General features: G+C 32.7%; 3 protein-coding genes across 3 annotated transcripts; 2 read left to right on the top strand and 1 right to left on the bottom strand.

Moving 5' to 3' along the window:
* Positions 1 to 325: 325 nt before the first annotated feature.
* LOC116117044 (mitochondrial import inner membrane translocase subunit TIM50) lies at positions 326 to 4,906 on the bottom strand. The gene is given in 12 exon segments (XM_031403075.1): positions 326 to 844; positions 1,010 to 1,112; positions 1,433 to 1,589; positions 1,792 to 1,893; positions 1,984 to 2,088; positions 2,618 to 2,731; positions 2,835 to 2,896; positions 3,141 to 3,177; positions 3,266 to 3,354; positions 3,950 to 4,000; positions 4,003 to 4,246; positions 4,892 to 4,906. Coding segments are annotated over 12 exon segments (1,125 nt in total). The 3' UTR covers positions 326 to 798.
* Positions 4,907 to 9,045: 4,139 nt separating this feature from the next.
* On the top strand, positions 9,046 to 9,426 carry LOC116117045 (troponin T, skeletal muscle-like). Its single transcript, XM_031403077.1, has one exon. The coding sequence runs from the start codon at positions 9,046 to 9,048 to the stop codon at positions 9,424 to 9,426; it is 381 nt and encodes a 126-aa protein (XP_031258937.1).
* A 2,412-nt stretch (positions 9,427 to 11,838) lies between these two features.
* LOC116117037 lies at positions 11,839 to 12,247 on the top strand. The gene has a single exon (XM_031403071.1). The coding sequence runs from the start codon at positions 11,848 to 11,850 to the stop codon at positions 12,115 to 12,117; it is 270 nt and encodes an 89-aa protein (XP_031258931.1). The 5' UTR covers positions 11,839 to 11,847; the 3' UTR covers positions 12,118 to 12,247.
* Positions 12,248 to 22,382: the final 10,135 nt, after the last annotated feature.

Below are 22,382 nucleotides of genomic sequence, written 5' to 3' on the forward strand. Positions count from 1 at the left end.
ATAAAACCTTCTTTTGTTCTTTTATCATTAAATCACCTAATTGTATACCACAATATCGTAACACAAGATTAATGAATACATGCTGCATATTTATTGCCAGGACACAGGATGAATGAATACATGATGTATATTTATTGTCAGGCCACCCAGTGGCAGTTTTGATTTTTGAACCCCAATATCATCAATTGTGAACCACTATTTACAATATCGTGACATAAGATTAATGAATACATGATGTATATTTATTGCCTTGGCATGATGTGCCCTAGCATATGATATATTTTTTTACTTTTTTGGATGAGAAAGAAAGCACCCAAAGTCAGAATTCAAAAGAAAAAACAGTGTAATAAGACAGTAAATAAGAGTTAAAACAAATTTAAAAGAGAAAGAACATTGTGGTACTGGCAAAACTTGATAACATAGCTGATAATTGACTTGTTCATCCTATTTCCTGCTGGTTAACTGCGCCTCACAACCAAATTATTATATTAATACTGGAAAACTATGACCACATAATAACCAAAATTCTGTATTTTCTTGACAAACAATATGACCACAGGGAAAAAATTATGATGTCAACAGCCCAATTCTCATCAGGCTTTTAAATGAGAATGTGAGAAAATGAATTCCATCAATTCATAAGTCAGTTCGCAGAAAATTGCATTGTCTTGCAGGGAAAAAGGCTTGACGAATTCTTGAATGATGCCTCTCATATTCATCTGCTTGGATTGGTCATCAAACATGCACATGAATCTCTTTTAAGTATATCTCCTGACTATCATTTACATAACTCTGTCCTTACCGTCGCCAGAAGCGACTTTGCTGCCTTTGTTCTTGCATCCGCCTGTGTCATTTAATAGTTTGATCAAATTTAAGTGTCATGCAGATAATCTCACTGTTTGATGTAACGCATTCACCTAATCATCACTTGCCTTACAGTTTCCTGATCTACAATATGCATACCACTAAGTGAGATTCAACAACCCATAAGACAATGAATAAACATTACCTCTGATAATCTTTGGAGCGTTCAAGGAACTCTTTTGCAATATCTTTTCTTTCATAAGATGATAGTACAGTTCTGATATCAGCTGGACTATTACGAGCAACATCTGCATGCCACTAGTATCACATTAATACAGGTATATACAATTAAAGCGGTAGAACAAAACAAAACTACTGTGAAATAGAGCAGAGCAACTTGAGGCTTTCTAGATGTACCCTGGAATAGGAACTTGCATATAAACAAAATCCAATATCACAAATGGAACAATTCAAGAATGAAAATATGCACATATTATGTGTACTAAAAATGATTCTCTCTCATAACTAATGTAGAAGACTCCAGCTTCATTAAAATGCCCCACAAAAAAATAAAAAAAATAAAAAATACGTGTGTTGTAAATGCGTCTAAACGAAATAGAAAACTTACATTCAAGGAATGGAATAAGATCCAAAAGTGCTGTATCCTCTGTCTCAAGCTTATATGGCTTAATTGGAACACAGTTTTCTGGCTGAAGGCTAGACTCGAATGCACGACCACTAACATATAAAATCTTAGCCGGATCTCTATTAAGTTTAGAAAGATCCTGCCAACAAGAAAAATATTGTATTAGAGACACTTGTCCAAATTATACAAGTAGCAGCTATAAAAATGGCATAAAAAATCTATTACACCTAAAAGGGGCTAAACTTAAAATATGTCAAAAACTATGGAATAACACAAAGAAAACAAAAAGTAAAATATCACTGGGTAAAACAATGTAAAGAAAGGGATAAATGCTAGCATACCCTATAATGCTTGCCATCTTGATACTTAGTAGCACCTCTTGATAGCCTATACCGTATGTAATGATTTTCCCCATCCAACTTGTCACAAACAGGATCAACATACTGTAGAAGCAAAAGAAAACGGTTTATAACACCAATCATTTAAGAGTATAACAAAAATGATAGTCATAAAGGTAAAAGAATCATACTTACCATACTCAGCTCATCAGAGTACACGACAATTTCATAGAACTTTGCCATATGTTCCAGGAAAGCATCAACTCCTGGTCGTTTGAATGTTCGCCAACCTCTGTCACGCTTTATATACCAAAGAGGTAGAAACATCACAAATGCAGAACAGTTAGAAATCAAATCATTCATGCTCATTGAAACATGACTAAGGCTGAGTCATTTTAATACAAAACTAATAGGCTGAACCAAACCAGACAATTTCTCAGTTTAATGCTATCCAACTTTACAATATTCATGCAACTAATTAAGCTGGTTCAGCTCCTCAGGTTACTGAACCAATCTATATATGGTATTTAGAAATCAATTTGAAAAACAGTAAATAACAATATATGGCGTCTTTACTATATGTAAGGTTATACAAAAAACAAAGTTAACTATGTTGGGTTTGTTCAGTTTCTATAGAACCTTGGTTCAAAATTTCTAGTTCCAAAATAATATGTAATCTATCCCAACTGACCTAAATAGGCATGTAAGAAAAATCATTGATTTTGCCACAATTACTTATGAGCATGTCAACCAATTTTAAGAGTCACTAAAGTTTCTGAAGCAAAATTAAGTAATAAATCAGAGGACCTCTTCACAATCAAATACTTACCTTCCAATCAGAGTAAAGCAATGTCTCCTTTAGATCTAGAACAAGTGTGAAAACATGCTGCTCTGCAGGATGTAAATCAGGAAGAAGCTTCTCATCGGTCGGTTCAGTAAAACCCTGTGCAAGATCAAGAACTTATGGTTCAAAACAAAGAACATTAATGAACGTAGTAAGCAATACAGGCAAATAAGATGTTATAAGATAAAAATATAGCACTCACTTTAACTTGTTCTTCCACTAGGGTCCTCAGATCGAGGTAAAGTTCAACTGCTTTAGCAGGAACTGAAATAGCAAAATAGGTTATTAGCATCAATAATGCAGTACAACAAAGAATTTGCAAAAATTGAACTCTCGCTGCTAGTAAGCAGTACAATGATTCCAGACACATTAATTAACAAGCCTAAAACAATGCCTCAGCCCCAAGTAAAACAACAACAAACTAGTACATTCAGGAAGACAACCAAAGCTTAGAGAGAATAGTGCACATTCATTACTTACAAACTTAAGTATAGTCTAAGAAACAAACCAGTCATAGCAGCATTGTACAGCATAGCTCGATATTTCTGCACAAGATATTGATAGTAGAATGTCACTATTTAAGAACCAAATCCAAAGCAATGCAGTCAGAAAGTACAGCTCTGTGGCTCTTACCTCAACAGCAGGTGCATCATCCCCAACAGAGTAGTTCAATGATTCTCGCAATGGTTTTGTCTTCTCCACTATTTCCTCCGTACTGTATGCTGGAGATATATATCAAAACTAAAGTTTATAACATTTCTTTTGTAAATTGAGAAATCAAAAACCGCCAAGAGAACAATAGATTTAACATTCAAAAAGAACTCATCCAATATCCCACTAGAACAAAACCTAACCAGACAAATAGCAACAATAGTTCTTTCACAGACATTGCTGAAATAAATGTACTATCTGGCTTGATCCAATATCATCAAAATTGCTCTCAGAAAAAACATAACAATGAATTAAATATATATTAAAAAAAAAAAAAAACCCACAAATGAAGATGCAATCCACAAGTCCCTTTTAGAAACTTCATTTCATCTGAAACCAAACCAATTGAGTATTTTGCCTTCCAAAAATCTTAACTAAGCTAAAAACCTCTATGCACTCAGCAAGCATTGGCCAAAAGTTCAGTTCTCTCTTCTTTTGATCAAAACCAAAACTTAGCTTCCAAACATAAATAAAACACTTCCAACAATCAAAAAACCTTTACCATAACAAAAATAACTACTATTTCAATGTTCAATATTCATTGCTCTAATTCTACCAAAACCCAAAATCAAAATCAAACTTACTCCAAAATAAAATAAACTTTACCATAAGTAACATAACCAGCACCAGCAGTGGCACCAGTCAAAGCCGCCACAGTCCATACTTGAGAAACCGCCACGGCGACTTCCGCCCCGCATTCTGCGATGCCGCCTCCTCCGCCGCCGTCGCCTCCGCCGCCGCCGAGAGATCAGCCGCGATCGTTTGCGCGGCTATGATGGGCTCCTTTTTCGGGACATCAGAGCTGAAAAGTCTTCTGAAATCATTACAATGGTTGCCACGATTGAGCCTCGAAACAATTCGAGATCGTACAACATTCCAAGACAGTTTTTTCAAAACAAAAAACTAATTTTTCGCTTTTTTTTTTTTTTTTTTTTTCGTTATTTTGAAGGTTTTGAGGTTGTAGTAGGGTTTTACAATGGGTGTGTTTCTTTCTAACAGAGAGAAAGAGAGCGACAGTCTAAATTTAAAGGATCTGTTTGGGAGTCGGTTTTACGAATATCTAGTTGGAATCCGCTAGATGCTTTTCCAAACACTCCTCCAAAATAATAAATATTTGTAAATGGGCCTATGCTACTGAAACAAACTTTGCCCGATCATTTGAAGCCCATTAGATAATGTGGGCCCATTTATTCAAAATAATGGGCTTAGGCTTGAATATATTACACTTGAAATCTTGAGTTTGACTACTTTATTACTAATAGGAATGAGTGAATGATCACTAGAAGATTCATTCGATCGTTAATTAAATACGCAAAACCGTCCGAACACCTCCAATAAAAAAAAATACATAAATTAATCACGAAGAATACAAGTGTAACGTTATAAGATCGATAAATAGTCAACTTAATCTCTTTGCAACATTTTTCCATGGACTCCACTAGCTCAAAACCCACCAGATTTGTCTTTTATCATCATTTTAATGGTAAAATATCCATAAAAGAGCACGAGATCTGCATATACATTATAGTTGAAAACCCACAGGCCAACCGTTTGAAAATCCATGGGCTAAATCTCAATGTGGCAGTTGAGCATAAGTTACGATTTCCAAAATCAAAAGCAAAAGCTAGCCCTTAGCTGGCCTCAACAATGCCCGTTCTTCATGAAATTTCTAGGCCAAAAGATTTTCCTCACAACACTTATAAATACGCCCTTATTGTTGCCCTGCCTTGCTTTAAACCAAAACAAACACAACCAAATTAACACCATGGCTTTGAAATGGTGGCTCAACCTTCTGCTTACTCAACCAGAGGGAAATTTCAAAACTCCCAGAAGAAAGTTGTGAAGGAGGAGCATGAAAATGGAGGGTTCCAAATGCCACTTCATTATCCAAGGCACAAAGGAGGATTATGAGAAGGGGAGGTGGAAGGTGGACTTGCTTTTGAAGCAATATGGCCTAAGTTTCAAGGGTAGCCTTGAGGAGAAAAGGGTTACGCTAAGGGCACATTTCTTGGCCTGACAACTTTAACAGCCGGCTTCTGCATAAAATTCTTGAACGATTGTGTTGTGAAAAGTCTTAGTCTTTGTTGTGATGTGATGTACAGTGAGAATTTAGTGGTTAAAAAGGGTTCAATTTTCTAACTCTTTTTTGTCACTTCAAGAATCATCTTATCTAATATCGTATCGAATAGAGCAAGTTTCTGTAACTCATTATTAGAACAAATATTCTGCTTTTATATGCTCTGCAAAATTGTTTCAGTATGAACTCACTCTGTTCCATTGACAATCGAACTGATGAACTTCTAAGATCAATTCACAGACCATTCAACAGAACCAGCACCACTTAATCACTTGAATCAAGAGACCAGTTTCAAGATTTTTAACTTCTACTTGACAAATTGGAATCTTTTTACCTTCTAATTAAAAAATCAGACGGTTTTAAGGTGTGAACTTTAAACCCAGATATACTTTAACGTATATTCAATAAACGCTTAATTGTATGCTTGTAACACAACAACAGCAGCAGCAGCAGCAGCCTGAATAAAATCTTTATAGAGGGAAAAAGAATAAAAACTTTTACAAAAAGTGTATCTTATTTTAGGTAACGAATGGCTCTCAGTTCAGGTTCTACCCACAGAATCAAAAGCATTGGTTTGAAGGAATAAAAAAAAACGAAATAAGCAAAGAGTCAAAATAATTATAATAAGGAGAATTTTCAAAGGGTGGACACGTTGCCCCTCTAACTTCCTTAATTGACATCTTGCAAAAGAAACATTCACAACCACACTTATGCGATAAACATAAAATCGCTAGATCGTAGTTGACGTATTTGTTTCGTACGGTTAAGTTGGTGGTTATTACGGTGTATATATATGGGCGGTTTGATTCTCTTTTCAAAAACTAGCTTTTATGAGTAAGTTTTATTCAAGTTTATTTAATAAACAGATAGATCTTTCTTTAAACGAGTTAAAATTCATATATGTTAAAAATCCTTCAAAAACTTAGGTAAATTCATACGAGGAATGAATGATCCAATTTAGTTATATTAGTTTCGGTATGGAATAAACATACCCAATATATTACAAGGTGACAATGACTCCAAAAGTTAGATATTTTGGTGAAGAATTAAAGTAGTTTCTATTGGCTTTATATAAGAGAGATATTCATTTTGTCTAAGCATTATTTTGGTCTCTTTTTTCTGCTTTTTCAGCATATTCTTGAATATTGAATGAAGGAATTGGACTTACAATGAACATAGCATATCTATACTACTAGGAAAAGAATATGTTGAGAGATTTTGACCATGAGAGAGAGGAGAGCACCTTCTGCTTAAGAAAAGAATCTTGAGAGATTGGACCATGTAATATGCAAACAACTTGGTTTTGTAAAACTGTTCAAATGGTGAAGTGCTTTATGGGATTGAAGAAAGTTTTGGAGAGAGACAAAAATTTGAAAGATTTTTGAGATTCCCTTTGCCAAGAGCTAGCATATGATTGTGTTGGAATAATGTAAATTAAAGAGATGGGAAAAAAAAAAAATATATTTAGAATCTAATTTCCCAATAGTAGAAGTTATATTGAATGAAGTTGTTGTCTCGATTAAAAGACAAAAGAAAATTTATTTTTTGAGAAAGTGGGAAGATTTTGATGTGTGATTTATATGCTTTGTTCCTTCTAATAAACAAATGGGATTATCTAAATCAAATCAAATGGAATCCTCTACAAATATATGGGTTATCCAAAGGTCTCGTATTCGAGTCTCATAAAATAGTCATCTATCATATTTGTGTCTTACTTAACCCATTGTAAGGTGTTCAATAGACACCAGAGATTCTAAAACATTTATGTCTTACCTTTGTGTCTCCATTGGATTTATAAGATGTTCAATAGACTCTAAAGATTAGTTGAAGTGCATGCAAACAGGCTTAAACACCTCGGTTAACAAAAAAAAAAAAAAATGTGTATGTTATATATGTTTTTCTATTGCTATTTGATTACTGATAAAAGCTTTTTTGAACTATAAATATTTATCGAATACAATAATTAATTAAATTTGTAGTTTTTCTTCTATGCAAATGTTCGTACTTATCCGTATTTTAGGTTCAAAAGTAAGTCTAAAAACTTATAAAAATTAGATTAAACTATTTGAAAACCCTTTAATATAAGGTCAACCATGTTCTTAAAGTCGATACTCAATAGTACTCAAGACTTAATACACTAAAAATCCATATTCCAAAACAAAAATTAGGTAGAAAACTATTCCCATTCTTGATCAGAAGAAAGTCGAAAGTATAATTCCATTACAAAAAAGCTACACTATCTTGTATGCAAGGAATGGAAGATTAAGACCCCTTCTTGATCCATTAAATCATTAGTTCATTAATCATTTTATAAAAAAGTGGGGTGACTTAGCACATTCATCTCTCTCTTTTTTAATCTTTTTTTTGTCTTGATGGGTTTGGTCCCAAACTCCCAAATGAATGCCAACATATACACTCTTGCTCAATCATGTACCCAAAACTACTACTAGTCAACCTCAAAGTATACCCACATGTAGATAACTCTTACATAAAGGATGGCCACCTAGAAAGTTCAAAACAATCAAGTAATTCAATGAGCAAAACATGTTAAATCTATCAATAATACTATACTTACAAAGAAATTTTACAAAGATTTCTATACAAAGTGAGGTGGCAAAAAATGAATGGAATAGTGAAATAAAAAGTCAAACTCATTAAATTCACTCTTCCATTCATTTTTTGCCACATCATTTTGTATGTAGATCTTTGTAAAATTTCTTTGTAAGTGTAGTATTACTCTAAATCTATATATCCCTTAAAAGGGCATACTTTGCTTTATTTAAAATTTTAAAATGAAACGGTACAAAAATATTAGACAATTGTATAGTCCTTCTCTCTTATAGACGTCGAGAATCCAAATTCATTCTCTCTTGTGAGTATTAGGATTCAGATCTAGATTTTAAATAGTGTAGATGAGAAAATTGACTAAAATTACCTAAAAAATTTCACACAAAAGTGTTCTAATGAAATGATATATCATATATAGATACAACTCATCTCAATTTAAAGGTTATTATCCAAATATCTGTCTCTAAATTGCATGCACACAAGGGCATTTTCGTAAACTTCTCCCGCAACCCATGTAGGTCTTATCAATTTTGAATCTTCTATATAAGGAGCTCCATGGTTTCTTCTTAAACACACACACACCAACACCAAAAACTCTCTCATTACATTACATGCTTCATTTCTTCCCCAAATCCTGCGCCAAAAGTGAAGAGATTAAGAGAGATAGGTATCAACCATGGATTACCAGAGCGATGAACATCAAAACCAGAAGACTTTGAGTCATCAATTTACAAAAACAAAGTTTCTAAAACAAGTCACCAAATTGCTCCTTTCAGTCTCTGTGTTTTCCCTCTTCTTTTCTCACTCAACTTGGTTTTCTTTGGCTATAAAACTGATTAGCCACAACTTAGACAAGAACTATATATTCCTCCTCTGCAATGGACTCCTGGTTTTCCTTGCAAAATTCTCAGGTTTATTATCTTCTTCTTCTTCTTCTAACTATTCTTCTTCATCATCATCATCATCATCATCATACAAACACAGTAATAATCTCACCAATGAGTACTATAATAATTTCAAGCATTACGAAGACGAGTCACGATCCGAAAGGGTTGTAATGGAAGCAGAACATAAGTCAGTGATGGAGAAGGAGCGGGGTGACGAGTTAATCCAAAGTGTTGATCAAACACCAGAAGCGAATGCTGATCATCAAGCGGTTAAAGGGGAAAGTGAGGAAGTGGAACAAGAAGTAGCAGAAGAAACTAAATACGTCATTGAAGAAGAAGATCATGAAGAAGAGAGTAATAAAGAGGCAGAGGCAGAGACACAGGCAGACTTCAATTTCCGGCAAGAAGCTGAAGAAGAGGAAGAAGAAGAAGAAAGAGAACAAAATGGGATGATAAGTACAGAAGAATTAAACAAAAAGTTCGAAGATTTCATCAGAAAAATGAAAGAAGAGTTAAGGATTGAAGCTAGACAGCAATTAGTGATGGTTTGATTTATTAGTGAAATATATTTTTACTATAAAGTTTGTGAAATATAATGTGTGTATTTTATTTTATTTGATACTAAAACCAACTTATGTGATAAACATAAAATCGCTAAGTGTATTTCTGTATTGTATGTAATTGTTTCGTACGGTTAAGTTGGTAAGTTATTACGGGTGTATATATATCTGCGGTTTGATTCTCTTTTCAAAAATAGCTTTTGTAAGTAATTTATTCAAGTTCACTATCATAAAATAGATAGATTTTATTTAAACGAGTTAAAATTCATATATGTTAAAAAATCCTTCAAAAACTTGGTAAATTCATACGAGGAATGAATGATCCAAATTTTAATATATATTAGTTTCGGTATGGAATAACATAAAATATATTACAAGGGTGACAATGACTCTACAAAGTATGATACTTTGGTGAAGAAAAAGTGGTTCTCATGTTGGCTTATATAAGAGAGAATATTCATTTTGTCTAAGTATTATTTTTGGTCTCTTTTTTCTGCTTTGTATCATGCTCTTGAATATTTGAATGAAGGAATTGGACTTACAGTGACAGAAAGCTATATCTACTGCTAAGAAAAGAAATTTTGAGAGATTGTGACCATGAGAGAGAGGAGAAGCACCTTCTCTTAAGAAAAGAATCTTGAGAGATTGTGACCATGTATATGCAAACAACTTGGTTTTGTAAAACTGTTCAAATGGTGAAGTGCTTTATGGGATGAAGAAAGTTTTGGAGAGAGAACAAAAATTTGAAAGATTTTTGAGATTCTCTTTTGCAAAAGAAACTTAGCAATGGTGATTGGAATAATGTATGAAAAGAGATGGGGAAAAAAAAAAAAAATTTAGAATCTAATTTCCCAATAGTAGAAGCTTATATTGAATGAAAGTTGTTGTCTCTGTTAAAAGACAAAGAAAAATTATTTTGAGAAAGTGGGAAGATTTTGATATGTGATTTATATGCTTTGGTCCTTCTAATAAAAAGAGAGCGACAGTCTAAATTTAAAGGATCTGTTTGGGAGTCGGTTTTAGGAAATATCTAGTTGGAATCCGCTAGATGCTTTTCCAAACACTCTTCCAAAATAATAAATATTTGTAAATGGCCCATGCTACCGAAACAAACTTTGCCCAGATCAATTGAAGCCCATTGATAATGTGGGCCTAATTTATTCAGAATAATGGGCTTGGGCTAGCCCATTACAAGATTTAAAATCCCACGATGAATTGGTCATATCAGAATCAAATTTCTGCATTATCCTCCACTTACTCTATTTAGTGGGTTTCAACTAAAAAGATAATATTTTCATTATCTTTTTTTTTTTTTTCTACAAATTTAAACCCTCTAATAATAATATTATATATCCCAAATAATATTTTAAAATTTTTATTCCGAGTGACGTATTTTATTGTATGACAATAATGTATAAATGATGAGTTGATGCAGTACTGATAGCAACATAGATCAATCAAACCATCCCTAAGTGGTCAAGTGGGGTGATAGAGACTTTCGGGTGTGGGATAAATAATCTGAAAACCGAAAGTCGAACCGAAAATCGAACCGAAACCGATCTAAAAATTAGGTTTTTTTTACAAACCGGTTTGGTTTTCGGTTTGTGAAATTCAAAAAACCAGAAAACCGACTCGGTTTTCGGTTTGAAAAAATTTTCAAACCGGTTTTACCCTAAATATAAAAGCAAAAAAACCATTATATATAAAATAATAAATATTTGAATTTAGGGACTTAAATGAAACATTGAAGAATTTTAAGGATAATTTGAAAACCGGTAACCGAACCGAAAATTTGGTTCGGTTTATATTCTGTTTTTAACCGGTCCGGTTTTTGGTTTGGATAAACTGGTTCGGTTAACCAGATTATCCCACCCCTAGTTTGATTCCCTTCTATTGCTAACAGGAATGAGTGAATGACCACTAGAAGGTTTACCCTATCGTTAACTTAAAAAACGCAAAACTTATCCGAACACCCCTAATAAAAAAAATACATAAATTAATCACGTAAGATATACACGTGTAACGTTATAAGATCGATAACATAGTCAACTTAATCTCTTTGCAACATTATTTCCATGGACTCCACTAGCTCAAAACCCACCAAGATTTGTTCTTTTATCATCACTTTTAATGGTAAAATATCCATAAAAGAGCACGAGATCTGCATATACAATTATAGTTGAAAACCACAGGCCAACCGTTTGAAAATCCATGGGCTAAAATCTCAATGTGGCAGTTGAGCATAAGTTACAGATTTCCAAAATCAAAAGCAAAACCTAGCCCTTAGCTGGCCTCGACAATGCCCACTTCTTCATGAAATTTCTAGACTCAAAAGATATTTCCTCTATAAATAAGCCCCCATTGTTGCCCTAGCCTTGCTTTAAACCAAAACAAACCAACCAAATTAACACCATGGCTTTGAAATGGTGGCTCAACCTTCTGCTTACTCAACCAGAGGGAAATTTCAAAAATACCCAGAAGAAAGTTGTGAAGGAGGAGCATGAAAATGGAGGGTTCCAAATGCCACTTCATTATCCAAGGTACACAAAGGAGGATTATGAGAAGATGGAGGAATGGAAGGTGGACTTGCTTTTGAAGCAATATGGCCTAAGTTTCAAGGGTAGCCTTGAGGAGAAAAGGGCTTACGCTAAGGGCACATTTCTTTGGCCTGACCAACTTTGAGAGCTAGGCTTCTGCATAAAATTTCTTGAACGACTGTGTTGTGAAAAGTCTTAGTCTTTGTTGTGATGTAATGTATAGTGAGAATTTAGTAGTTAAAAAGGGTTCAATTTTCTAACTCTTTTTTTGTCACTTCAAGAATCATCTTTATCTAATATCGTTATTCGAATGGAACAAGTATTCTGTAACTTCATTATTAGAACAAATATTCTGCTTTTATATGCTCTGCAAAATTGTTTCATCAGTATTGAACTCACTCTGTTCCATTGACAATCAAACTGATGAACTTCTAAGATCAATTCACAGACCATTCAACCAGAACCAGCACCACTTTAATCACTTGAACTCAAGAGACCAGTTTCAAGATTTTTAACTTCTACTTGACAAATTGGACATCTTTTTTACCTTCTAATTAAAAAATCAGACGGTTTTAAGGTGTGAACTTTAAACCCAGATATACTTTAAACGTATATTGAATAGAAACGCTTAATGTTGTATGCTTGTAACAGCCAACAACAGCAGCAGCAGCAGCAGCCTGAATAAAATCTTTATAGATAGGAAAAAGAATAAAAACTTTTACAAAAAGTGTATCTTATTTTTAGGTAACGAATGAGCTCTCAGTTCAGGTTCTACCCACAGAACCAAAAGCATTGGTTTGAAGGAATAAAAAAAAAGGACAATAAAGCAAAGAGTCAAAATCATTATAATAAGGAGAATTTTCAAAGGGTGGACGCGTAGCCCCTCTTAACCTTCCTTAATTGACATCTTGCAAAGAAAACATTCACAACCACACTTATGTGATAAACATAAAATCGCTAAGTCGTATTTCTGTATTTGTATGTAATTGTTTCGTACGGTTAAGTTGGTAAGTTATTACGGTGTATATATATCTGCGGTTTGATTCTCTTTTCAAAAATTAGCTTTTGTAAGTAAATTCTATTCAAGTTCACTATCATAAATAGATAGATTTTTATTTAAACGAGTTAAAATTCATATATGTTAAAAAATCCTTCAAAAACTTGGATAAATTCATACGAGGAATGAATGATCCAAATTTTAAATATATATTAGTTTCGGTATGGAATAAACATACCCAATATATTAACAAGGGTGACAATGACTCTACAAAGTATAGATACTTTGGTGAAGAAATCAAAGTGGTTCTCATGTTGGCTTTATATAAGAGAGAATATTCATTTTGTCTAAGTATTATTTTTGGTCTCTTTTTTCTGCTTTTTGTATCATGCTCTTGAATATTTGAATGAAGGAATTGGACTTACAGTGAACAGAAAGCTATATCTATACTGCTAAGAAAAGAATATTTTGAGAGATTGTGACCATGAGAGAGGAGGAGAAGCACCTTCTACTTAAGAAAAGAATCTTGAGAGATTGTGACCATGTAATATGCAAACAACTTGGTTTTGTAAAACTGTTCAAATGGTGGAAGTGCTTTATGGGATTGAAGAAAGTTTTGGAGAGAAGAACAAAAATTTGAAAGATTTTTGAGATTCTCTTTTGCAAAAGAAATTAGCATATGGGTGATTGGAATAATGTAAATGAAAAGAGATGGGGAAAAAAAAAAAAAATTTAGAATCTAATTTCCCAATAGTAGAAGTTATATTGAATGAAAGTTGTTGTCTCTGTTAAAAGACAAAGAAAAATTATTTTGAGAAAGTGGGAAGATTTTGATATGTGATTTATATGCTTTGGTCCTTCTAATAAACAAATGGATTATCTAATCAAATCAATGGAATCCTCTACAATATATGGGTTATCCAAGGTTCGTATTCGAGTCTCAAAAATAGTATCTATCATATTTGTTTCTACTTGACCCATTGTAAGGTGTTCAAGACTCAGGATTCTATCACATTTATGTCTTACCTTTGTGTCCCATTGGATTTATAGATGTTCAATAGACTCTAAAGATTAGTTGAAGTGCATGCAAACGGCTTAAACACCCGGTTAACAAAAAAAAAAAAAATGTGTATGTTATATATGTTTTTCTATTGCTATTTGATTACTGATAAAAGCTTTTTTGAACTATAATATTTATCGAATACAATAATTAATTAAATGTAGTTTTTCTTGATGCATATTGTCTATAACGTAATTATCCGTATTTTAGGTTCAAAATAAGTCTAAAAACTTATAAAAATTAGATTAACTGTTGAAAAACCTTTATATAAGGCAACCATGTTTTAAAATCGATACTCAATAGTACTCAAGACTTAATACACTAAAAATCCATTTCCAAAACAAAAATTAGGTAGAAAACTATTCCCATTCTTGATCAGAAGAAAGTCGAAAGTATAATTCCATTACAAAAAGACACACTATCTGTATGCATGGAAGATTAGACCCCTTCTGACCATTAAATCATTTTTCACTAATCATTTTATAACAAAGTGGGGTGACTTAGCACATCATCTCCTTTTTTTAATCCTTTTTTTTTTTTTTTTTTGTCTTGATGGGTTTGGTCCCAAACTCCCAAATGAATGCCAACATATACACTCTTGCTCATCATGTACCCAAAACTACTACTAGTCAACCTCAAAGTATACCCACATGTAGATAAATCTTACCTAAAGGATGGCCACCTAGAAAGTTCAAAACAATCAAGTAATTCAATGACACAAGTATGTTAAATCTATATATCCCTTAAAAGGGCATACTTTGTTTATTTAAAATTTCAAAATGAAACGGTACGAAAATATTAGACAATTGATAGTCCTTCTCTCTTATAGACGTCGAGAATCGAAATCATTCTCCTGTGGGTATCAGGATCAGTCAGGTTTAAATAGGGTATACGAGAAATTGACTAAAATTACCTAAAAAATTTCACACAAAAGTGTTCTAATGAAATGATATATCATATATGATACAACTCATCTCAATTTAAAGGTATTATCCAAATATCGTCCTAAAATGCATGCACACAAGGGCATTTTCGTAAAATTCTCCCCAACCCATGTAGGTCTTATCAATTTTGAATATTTCTATATAAGGAGCTCCATGGTTTCTTCTTAGACACACACACACCAACACCAAAACTCTTCATACCTTACATGCTTCATTTCTTCCCCAAATCCTGCCAAAAGTGAAGAGATTAAGAGAGATAGGTATCAACCATGGATTACCAGAGCATGAACATCAAAACCAGAAGACTTTGAGTCACAATTTACAAAACAAAGTTTCTAAAACAAGTCACCAAATTGCTTTCAGTCTCTGTTTTTTTCCTCTTCTTTCTCACTCAACTTGGTTTTCTTGGCTATAAAACGATAGCCACAACTTGACAAGAAAATATATTCCTCCTCTGCAATGGATCCTGGTTTTCCTTGCAAAATTCTCAGGTTTATTTCTTCTTCTTCTTCTACTAATTCTTCTTTATCATATCATCATCCAAACACCAGTAATAATCTCACCAATTAGTATAATAATTTCAAGCATTACGAAGACGAGCACGATCCGAAAGGGTTGTAATGGAAGCAGAACATAAGTCAGTGATGGAGAAGGAGCGGGGGTGACGAGTTAATCCAAAGTGTTGATCAAACAGCAGAAGCGAATGCTGATCATCAAGCGGTTAAAGGGGAAAGTGAGGAAGTGGAAAAAGAAGTAGCAGAAGAAACTAAATACTCATTGAAGAAGAAGATCATGAAGAAGAGAGTAATAAAGAGGCAGAGGCAGAGACAAGGCAGCTTCAATTTCCGGCTAGAGCGAAGAAGAGGAAGAAGAAGAAGAAAGGAACAAAATGGGATGATAAGTACAGAAGAATTAAACAAAAAGTCGAAGATTTCATCAGAAAATGAAAGAAGAGTTAAGGATTGAAGCTAGGCAGCAATTAGTGTGGTTTGATTTATTAGAGATATATATTTTACCTAAAGTTTGTGAATATATGTGTGTATTTTATTTATTTGATACTTAGTTTTCTTCTTCTTCTTTTCTTTTTTTTTTTTTTTTTTTTGGGTTTGATTTTAATTATATGTGTAATCTACTTGTTTAGCATAAATATATCATAATATATGTCTAATTAGTAAATAATTATCATTAAATGTTGCTATTAAGTGTTAATTACTTGGAGGGCAATGAGTTTTTTTTTTTTTTTTTTGTAATTGAGGTGTCCGACCAGTTTACGTGCACCTCGGCTATTCTTCAGGGGAATTATCCCACATTATTGGTTTATTATTTATATAATTATAAGCTAACTTTTCCCAGGAATATAACCAATATTTTAAACTAAAAATTTACGTTATTTTTTTATTCTATTTTGAGAGATGATTATCAAATTTTATGGCTAGACCCAGATGATGATTTGACTCTAAAGTCTGATTGATTACATACACAACCAATCAGAAGTTATTTAGAGATCCCATTAAGCAATTTATAAAAAGAATATTATCATATAATAATATATGATACTAATTTAACCTTATCTTACTACATAAAATATATGCAATTTAATGCTTTGATAAGCTTGAGCAAGAAAATTAATTTGAGTGTTAGTGTTAAATTAGACATGGAGGTCCACTTGAAAATGATGGGTTTAGATAGCTTAAACACCAAATTTAAAGCCGTGTTCTTAGCCTGAGACAAAGATGTATTGATTAGCTTAACTTTGTTCGCCACCAAAAAATTTTAAAACCCTAATTAATTGATTTCCCCTTTGACTTGGGAAACTTGGTTTTAGTGAAAAACCATGCTTATCAATTAAGTCTCAAGCTTATCATCCGCAACGAAACCATCCCAATCGAGGATCGTAAATCCTGGGTTCTTTTTGTGCAGTGCCGTCCGTTGATTTTGTGTAGGGACATGTTGCTTCAGGTTTTCCCCGTTTAGATATATTTCTTTATTCTTTATAAAATTATCAATTACCCAAAAAACAAAACCATCCCAATTGAGGTAAATTTGGTGGGTTAAATTTGGCTTTGGTTATTGTCCAAATCACAAGCAAAATTGAAGTGTTTTCATATGATGATGGTGTTAGGTCAAGTTTAAGTTGGTAACTAGATCTTAGTGGAGCTTGTTACAATAAATATGTTCAACAAATATATTCAAAGATGCACTCATAATCTTGTAACTTACAACCAAAATATAATTGTTTTGGGACTTCAAATACTAGAGTTAAAAAAGAAAAAACTTGGCCTAATGGTTACTCATTCATCATTTATCAATAAGTAATTATACAATTTGAAAAAACGGATAAAGAATTCCAACCCTTTTAAGACATGGGCACTCTAAGAGAGAATATAGTAGATCTATGCAATAACAACTTATATAAGGAGTTGATAAGAGAGTTCACAGGATTCCGTCGTTCATCATAAATTCAAATCCATATCTTAAAAAATTTAGACGGTTGTGAGAGAGGACAAATCATATATTTATTTACTGTTTTTATAGTAGATTTGCGCTGAATTAATTAAAAGAGACATAAATGTAAGTCTATGAATTAAATAGTCGTAGAAATTATATACAAAAGTCACAACTTCTATCATCCACATATTGTGGGGAGCATACAAAAAAATAGATGGTGACATACAAAGGATCATGCTTTCAAAGAAGATCCATTTACCCTGTAGATTGGAATTAAAATCCCGCTAAGTATTGAAAGAAAGTTGATGGTTCATCACTTTTTCATCCATTAACAAGCCACCTGTTAAGCCCTCAATAAGTTCATAAAATCTGGAATCTATCTTTCCCAATTATTTAATGCATATATCGTAGTCCTATAATGTCAGCATAAATAATAGCTTACCTCTCCCCTTGTAGTTAGATGATAAACACTTTAATCATTAGGGTTAATTATACTTAGACGTCTCTTGCGTTCACGTTGTAAGAAAGATAATTACTGAGTTTATCAAATATATATATATATATAGTACCTTGGAAAAAGAATTATTATAAAATAGAACACGTTTTTATTTTATTAAAGACATTTTTTAATCAAAACATTCTGACAAGAACTTGATTTAATTAATCTTAGTCATATAAATATGTTTTATCAAAAATCTAAATAAAGGCAAAACATTATTAGTTAAAAGCTTGAAAACAATGTAACAGCAACAACAAAATTACATAAAAAAATTCTGTTTTTCTGGTCGAAAGGGATTGAAAATGTCATTTACTAGGGTAGGTGGCACAAGTGACAAGATTCTACAGGCTTTTCGTCACACTTCCGTGGCTATAAACTCAAAACCTTTCATTTTCACCCCCCTGTGAGGATTTACATGAACAAAACTAGGGGCCCCAAGAAACATATATTGTGGACCAAAGGGAAAAGGATTCCACAATTGAATGATACAAATTTGATTCACTCCATCAATTTGAAACATCAATCAGTTTGTGTAAAATCTAGAAGGCCCCCTCTGGCCCCCTCTCCTCCTCAATTGGTGGGAATCCATATAGTAATAATTATAAACCTTACCTATCTTGAAGTAAAAGTAAAGACTTTGCCTAGACATATTAAAAGTCTCTGGTAGAATGATAGAACAATCATCTCAAAAATTCTTTATTCGATAAGTTCAGACAGATAATGGTTCTCAATTAGTTTACGTTAACAAAAGTTAATTCATGTTCACAGATATAAATTGTTTTTTTTTTTTTTTAAGGACAAAAATGTTCCATGTGTGAAAACCGAGATTTGTAGTTATAGACGGTTTATCTAAACTTTATCTGATAAGAGCATAAAACTCTTTATATGATATAAACTATTTATTATTTATAGAAATAAGAGCTTAATAAACTCTTTATTCTTTAAAAATAAATTAACAAGTGAGTTTGACTCTTCATAATTAGTGAGTTAAATTTCACTTTCTATCCTAATTTTAAATAATAAATTACAAGTTTCTATACATTTTATTTATGATTTATCTCTTCTATTAAGAAAAAAATATATTATCCCTCTTAAATTTTAAAGAATTTATTAGATTTAAATTAATAAAAATATTCTTTATTTATATGAAATATACTTTTTAAAATAAAGAGCACCATTAAAAATACTCTAAGTGAGAGCTGAGATTTATAATTATAAAGAATTCATCTAAACATTATCTAATAAGTTCGAACAGACAATGGTTATCTATTAGTTTATGCTTTCAAGTCGATTTTTACAATTAATAAATAATATGTAAAAATTGATAAGTAATATTATACATACAACATTTTTATGTAACATTTCTCATATAATATTAAGTGGTAAAATATAATTAATTGATTTTAAATTAAAATTAAACTTTCTTTCATTCATCTCTTATCATATAATGTTGTATGAGAATGTTGTATATATAATATTATTAAAAAAATAATACATAATTGACCAAAAAAAATTAGTCTGAGGAACTCAAAAAGGTTGCAGCTATCGATTAATTCACGCTTTCAAGTCGATGTTTACAATAAACAAGTACCAGATGTTAAAATTTAGACATCTCGAGTTGTGTAAGGTGTCCACGTAATGGATGAGTCATGGGGTGAGTGTCTAATCAGTCAGCCAGCTAGGCTGATGAATGAATGAGCAAAGACATGAAACTATAATAACTCTAGTTGAATGGAGCTAACAAATGAGAGGTGATACACCTAGAGTGCCAACAAAGACTAATTAAATTCAGGATGTCCAGATCCTGAAATTGTTCAATCTATAATCATTGATGAAGTGGGGTCTGTGATTTGATCACAAACTGGCCTAAACAAACCCAGATACATCATTTTTAATTACCAATAATTTACTGAAAAATCTTTCAACTTGGAAGACAAATTTCAAGGTCCTAGCATAACATAGCTTCCAGGGAGATCAAACCTGGATGATATGTTGATTTCTGGACATGAACAAACCCTTCGAATGCAAACGGCCGACACCGTCCATCGGAGGATTCTTCCCAAGGTCCTGCAACTTTCATCTGATAGTCTCTACACGATTAGTTAGTGATGAATATGACTAATGCTTTAATGTTCACAAACTTTTTCTTGGAGCTAAACCACACAAACAAGGTTATATCAATTCACAAGACTAAGTCCAATTGCCGACTCAAAATGTGAAATCCTGAAGAAATTTCTACAGATAAAAGTACTAAGAAATTTATTGCAACACAATGGTCCAATGTCATGATGTGAAATTTCCCTCCCTAGCACCTTCTATTCATCATTTCACACACAAGTCGAGTAATTCTCAGATGCGGACACCCTAAATTTTTCATTGGCTAAAGTCCATGACTAGTCACTAACCTTTCATCAATAAGAGACGAATACAGTAGAAGTAGCCATGTTCTGTACGTTCATTGGCGAAAGAAAAAAGAAAAGAAAAAAAGTTGAGCTACTTTAATGGGGAGATTCTGATGATCCATATTGTGTTCTACTTTAAACAAAAAGGAAAGTGATAATTTTGATTGAATAGATAAGTCCAATTTCAGAGATTCTCAGATGGAGCTAAAACTTCTTAAAATAAAGACATGGGTCCTATTTGCTTTTGAAAGAGACATAACATCTTTTATTTCAGTCTCCAAATTAATAAGCCATTGACACAAATAATCTAGAATTAAGTGGCCTTAAAAAGAAATTAAAAATCCAAATCGTGTCATAAAATAGCCTAATGAAATGACTCCAAAGCTTGATTGCCAAAATTCTTGGCTGACTGATATTAAAAATATATAGACCCACCATATCAATCAGAGGGTGCTTTAATGAAAATTTTATGAGATTCATAATGAACCATCTCTTTGCCTCCAAGCTCAAATAATTTAAAACGAAAGTGACGGATTCATGAAACTAGTAAATCAAAAGAGGCAAAAAATCAAGCACCTTATTGCATATCATTTTACATTAGGATACAAGACTCAGGCATCTCACTTGGGAAGGCAGGGGGCACCTCTCGCTGCATCCTGACTGGTGGCAGCGGTCGTGGCGGTGGAGGTAATGGAAACAATGATGGTGGTGGTGGTTGCGGCGGTATGAATTGTGGTCGTAACATTGGATACGGATAGGTCTCCCATGGTGGCCTGAACCTATTTTCTCCATCATAAAAATATTGATTTTTCTGAACATCACTATTAAATCTAAGAGATTTGATCTCTGCATGTGTCCCATTATTTCCTAGAATCCTCAATATTAATTCTGGATTCACCTTACCTTGAACTTCAACTGTCCCTTTTTCTGCATCTACCACAAAAGAATAACACCCTATACAACCATTAAAAAAAAAAAAAATCAGTACGTGTTATGAAACATGCATATAGCTTATGTGACATTATTTCATTCTTTTGCTAAAATTTTGTCTTTTAACAGAATCTCGCATTAAAAATATTTATTCGAGATTTTAAAATTAGCACGTTCGTATCTGAGAAATTTATTCAAATATAGCGCATGGAAAGTACCATGTAGATTTTGCAATACTTGCATCACTTTCTCCTTACAAATCTCACAGTGGATTTTCACTTTCAGAACACAAGCCTGCATAGAAGAAAAAGAGAGAAGGAATGAGATGAAACTGAAAGAAAAGATTGAATCCAGTTAAATTCAAACACAAAAAACAAAAATCTTTAGCTGACCATTGTAGCAGAGGACTCCATGGCATGAAACAATCAACTTCTAAAGGGCAGTTTTGCTTGTTAATGGTTAAAGAGATTAGCATAATAAATTATGAATTAAAATAGAGTTCCAATTAGTTAATGAAATTCTAATTTCCTAAAATATAAGATCCTGTTTCCTTAATTCGTAATCTAGAATTAAGCTCCCTTTCCTTTTTGTTATTTTTAGTAATATTGGTCAAAATCACATAAACCCCAAAGTGTACTATAGCTTTCATAGACCCCTAACGTTTACCAAGTATCATTTAACTCTCTTAACTCGTAGTCTTATCAAATTCACCCCTTTGGCTTTAAAATTTAGTCAGTATCACTTATATTTCGGGAATTCACCATGACATGAATGTGTGTGCAAAATTGTAAAGGAAAAATACAATGGGCAATCGACCTTACAACCAATCTCATTGATATCGGAATATCTACATTTGGTCATAGCCTGAGATGTAAAAGGTGCATTATAACTTCTCTAGAAGTTATCCAATGCTGCAAAATAGAGTAAGACGGAGATATTTATATCCAGCCAACCACAACAAACCATGTAAATAAGCATGGCTTGTACCTACAATGTAATTGGATGCACCCATTTCACTAAAGACTTTCTCGTTCTACATTTCACATATATCATCTAAAATATTAAATGCTTGGAGACAACCTTGAATCTTAGATGGTAGATACTCCTCTGACAAAAAGGAAAGTGAGTGC

Source organism: Pistacia vera, unplaced genomic scaffold, assembly GCF_008641045.1.
Source record: "Pistacia vera cultivar Batoury unplaced genomic scaffold, PisVer_v2 Contig797, whole genome shotgun sequence".
Lineage (NCBI taxonomy): Eukaryota > Viridiplantae > Streptophyta > Magnoliopsida > Sapindales > Anacardiaceae > Pistacia > Pistacia vera.

Bases quoted from the DNA above. Each gene is read 5' to 3' on its own strand.
- LOC116117045 (XM_031403077.1), top strand. From the start codon at position 9,046: ATGGAAGCAGAACATAAGTCAGTGATGGAGAAGGAGCGGGGTGACGAG.
- LOC116117037 (XM_031403071.1), top strand. From the start codon at position 11,848: ATGGCTTTGAAATGGTGGCTCAACCTTCTGCTTACTCAACCAGAGGGA.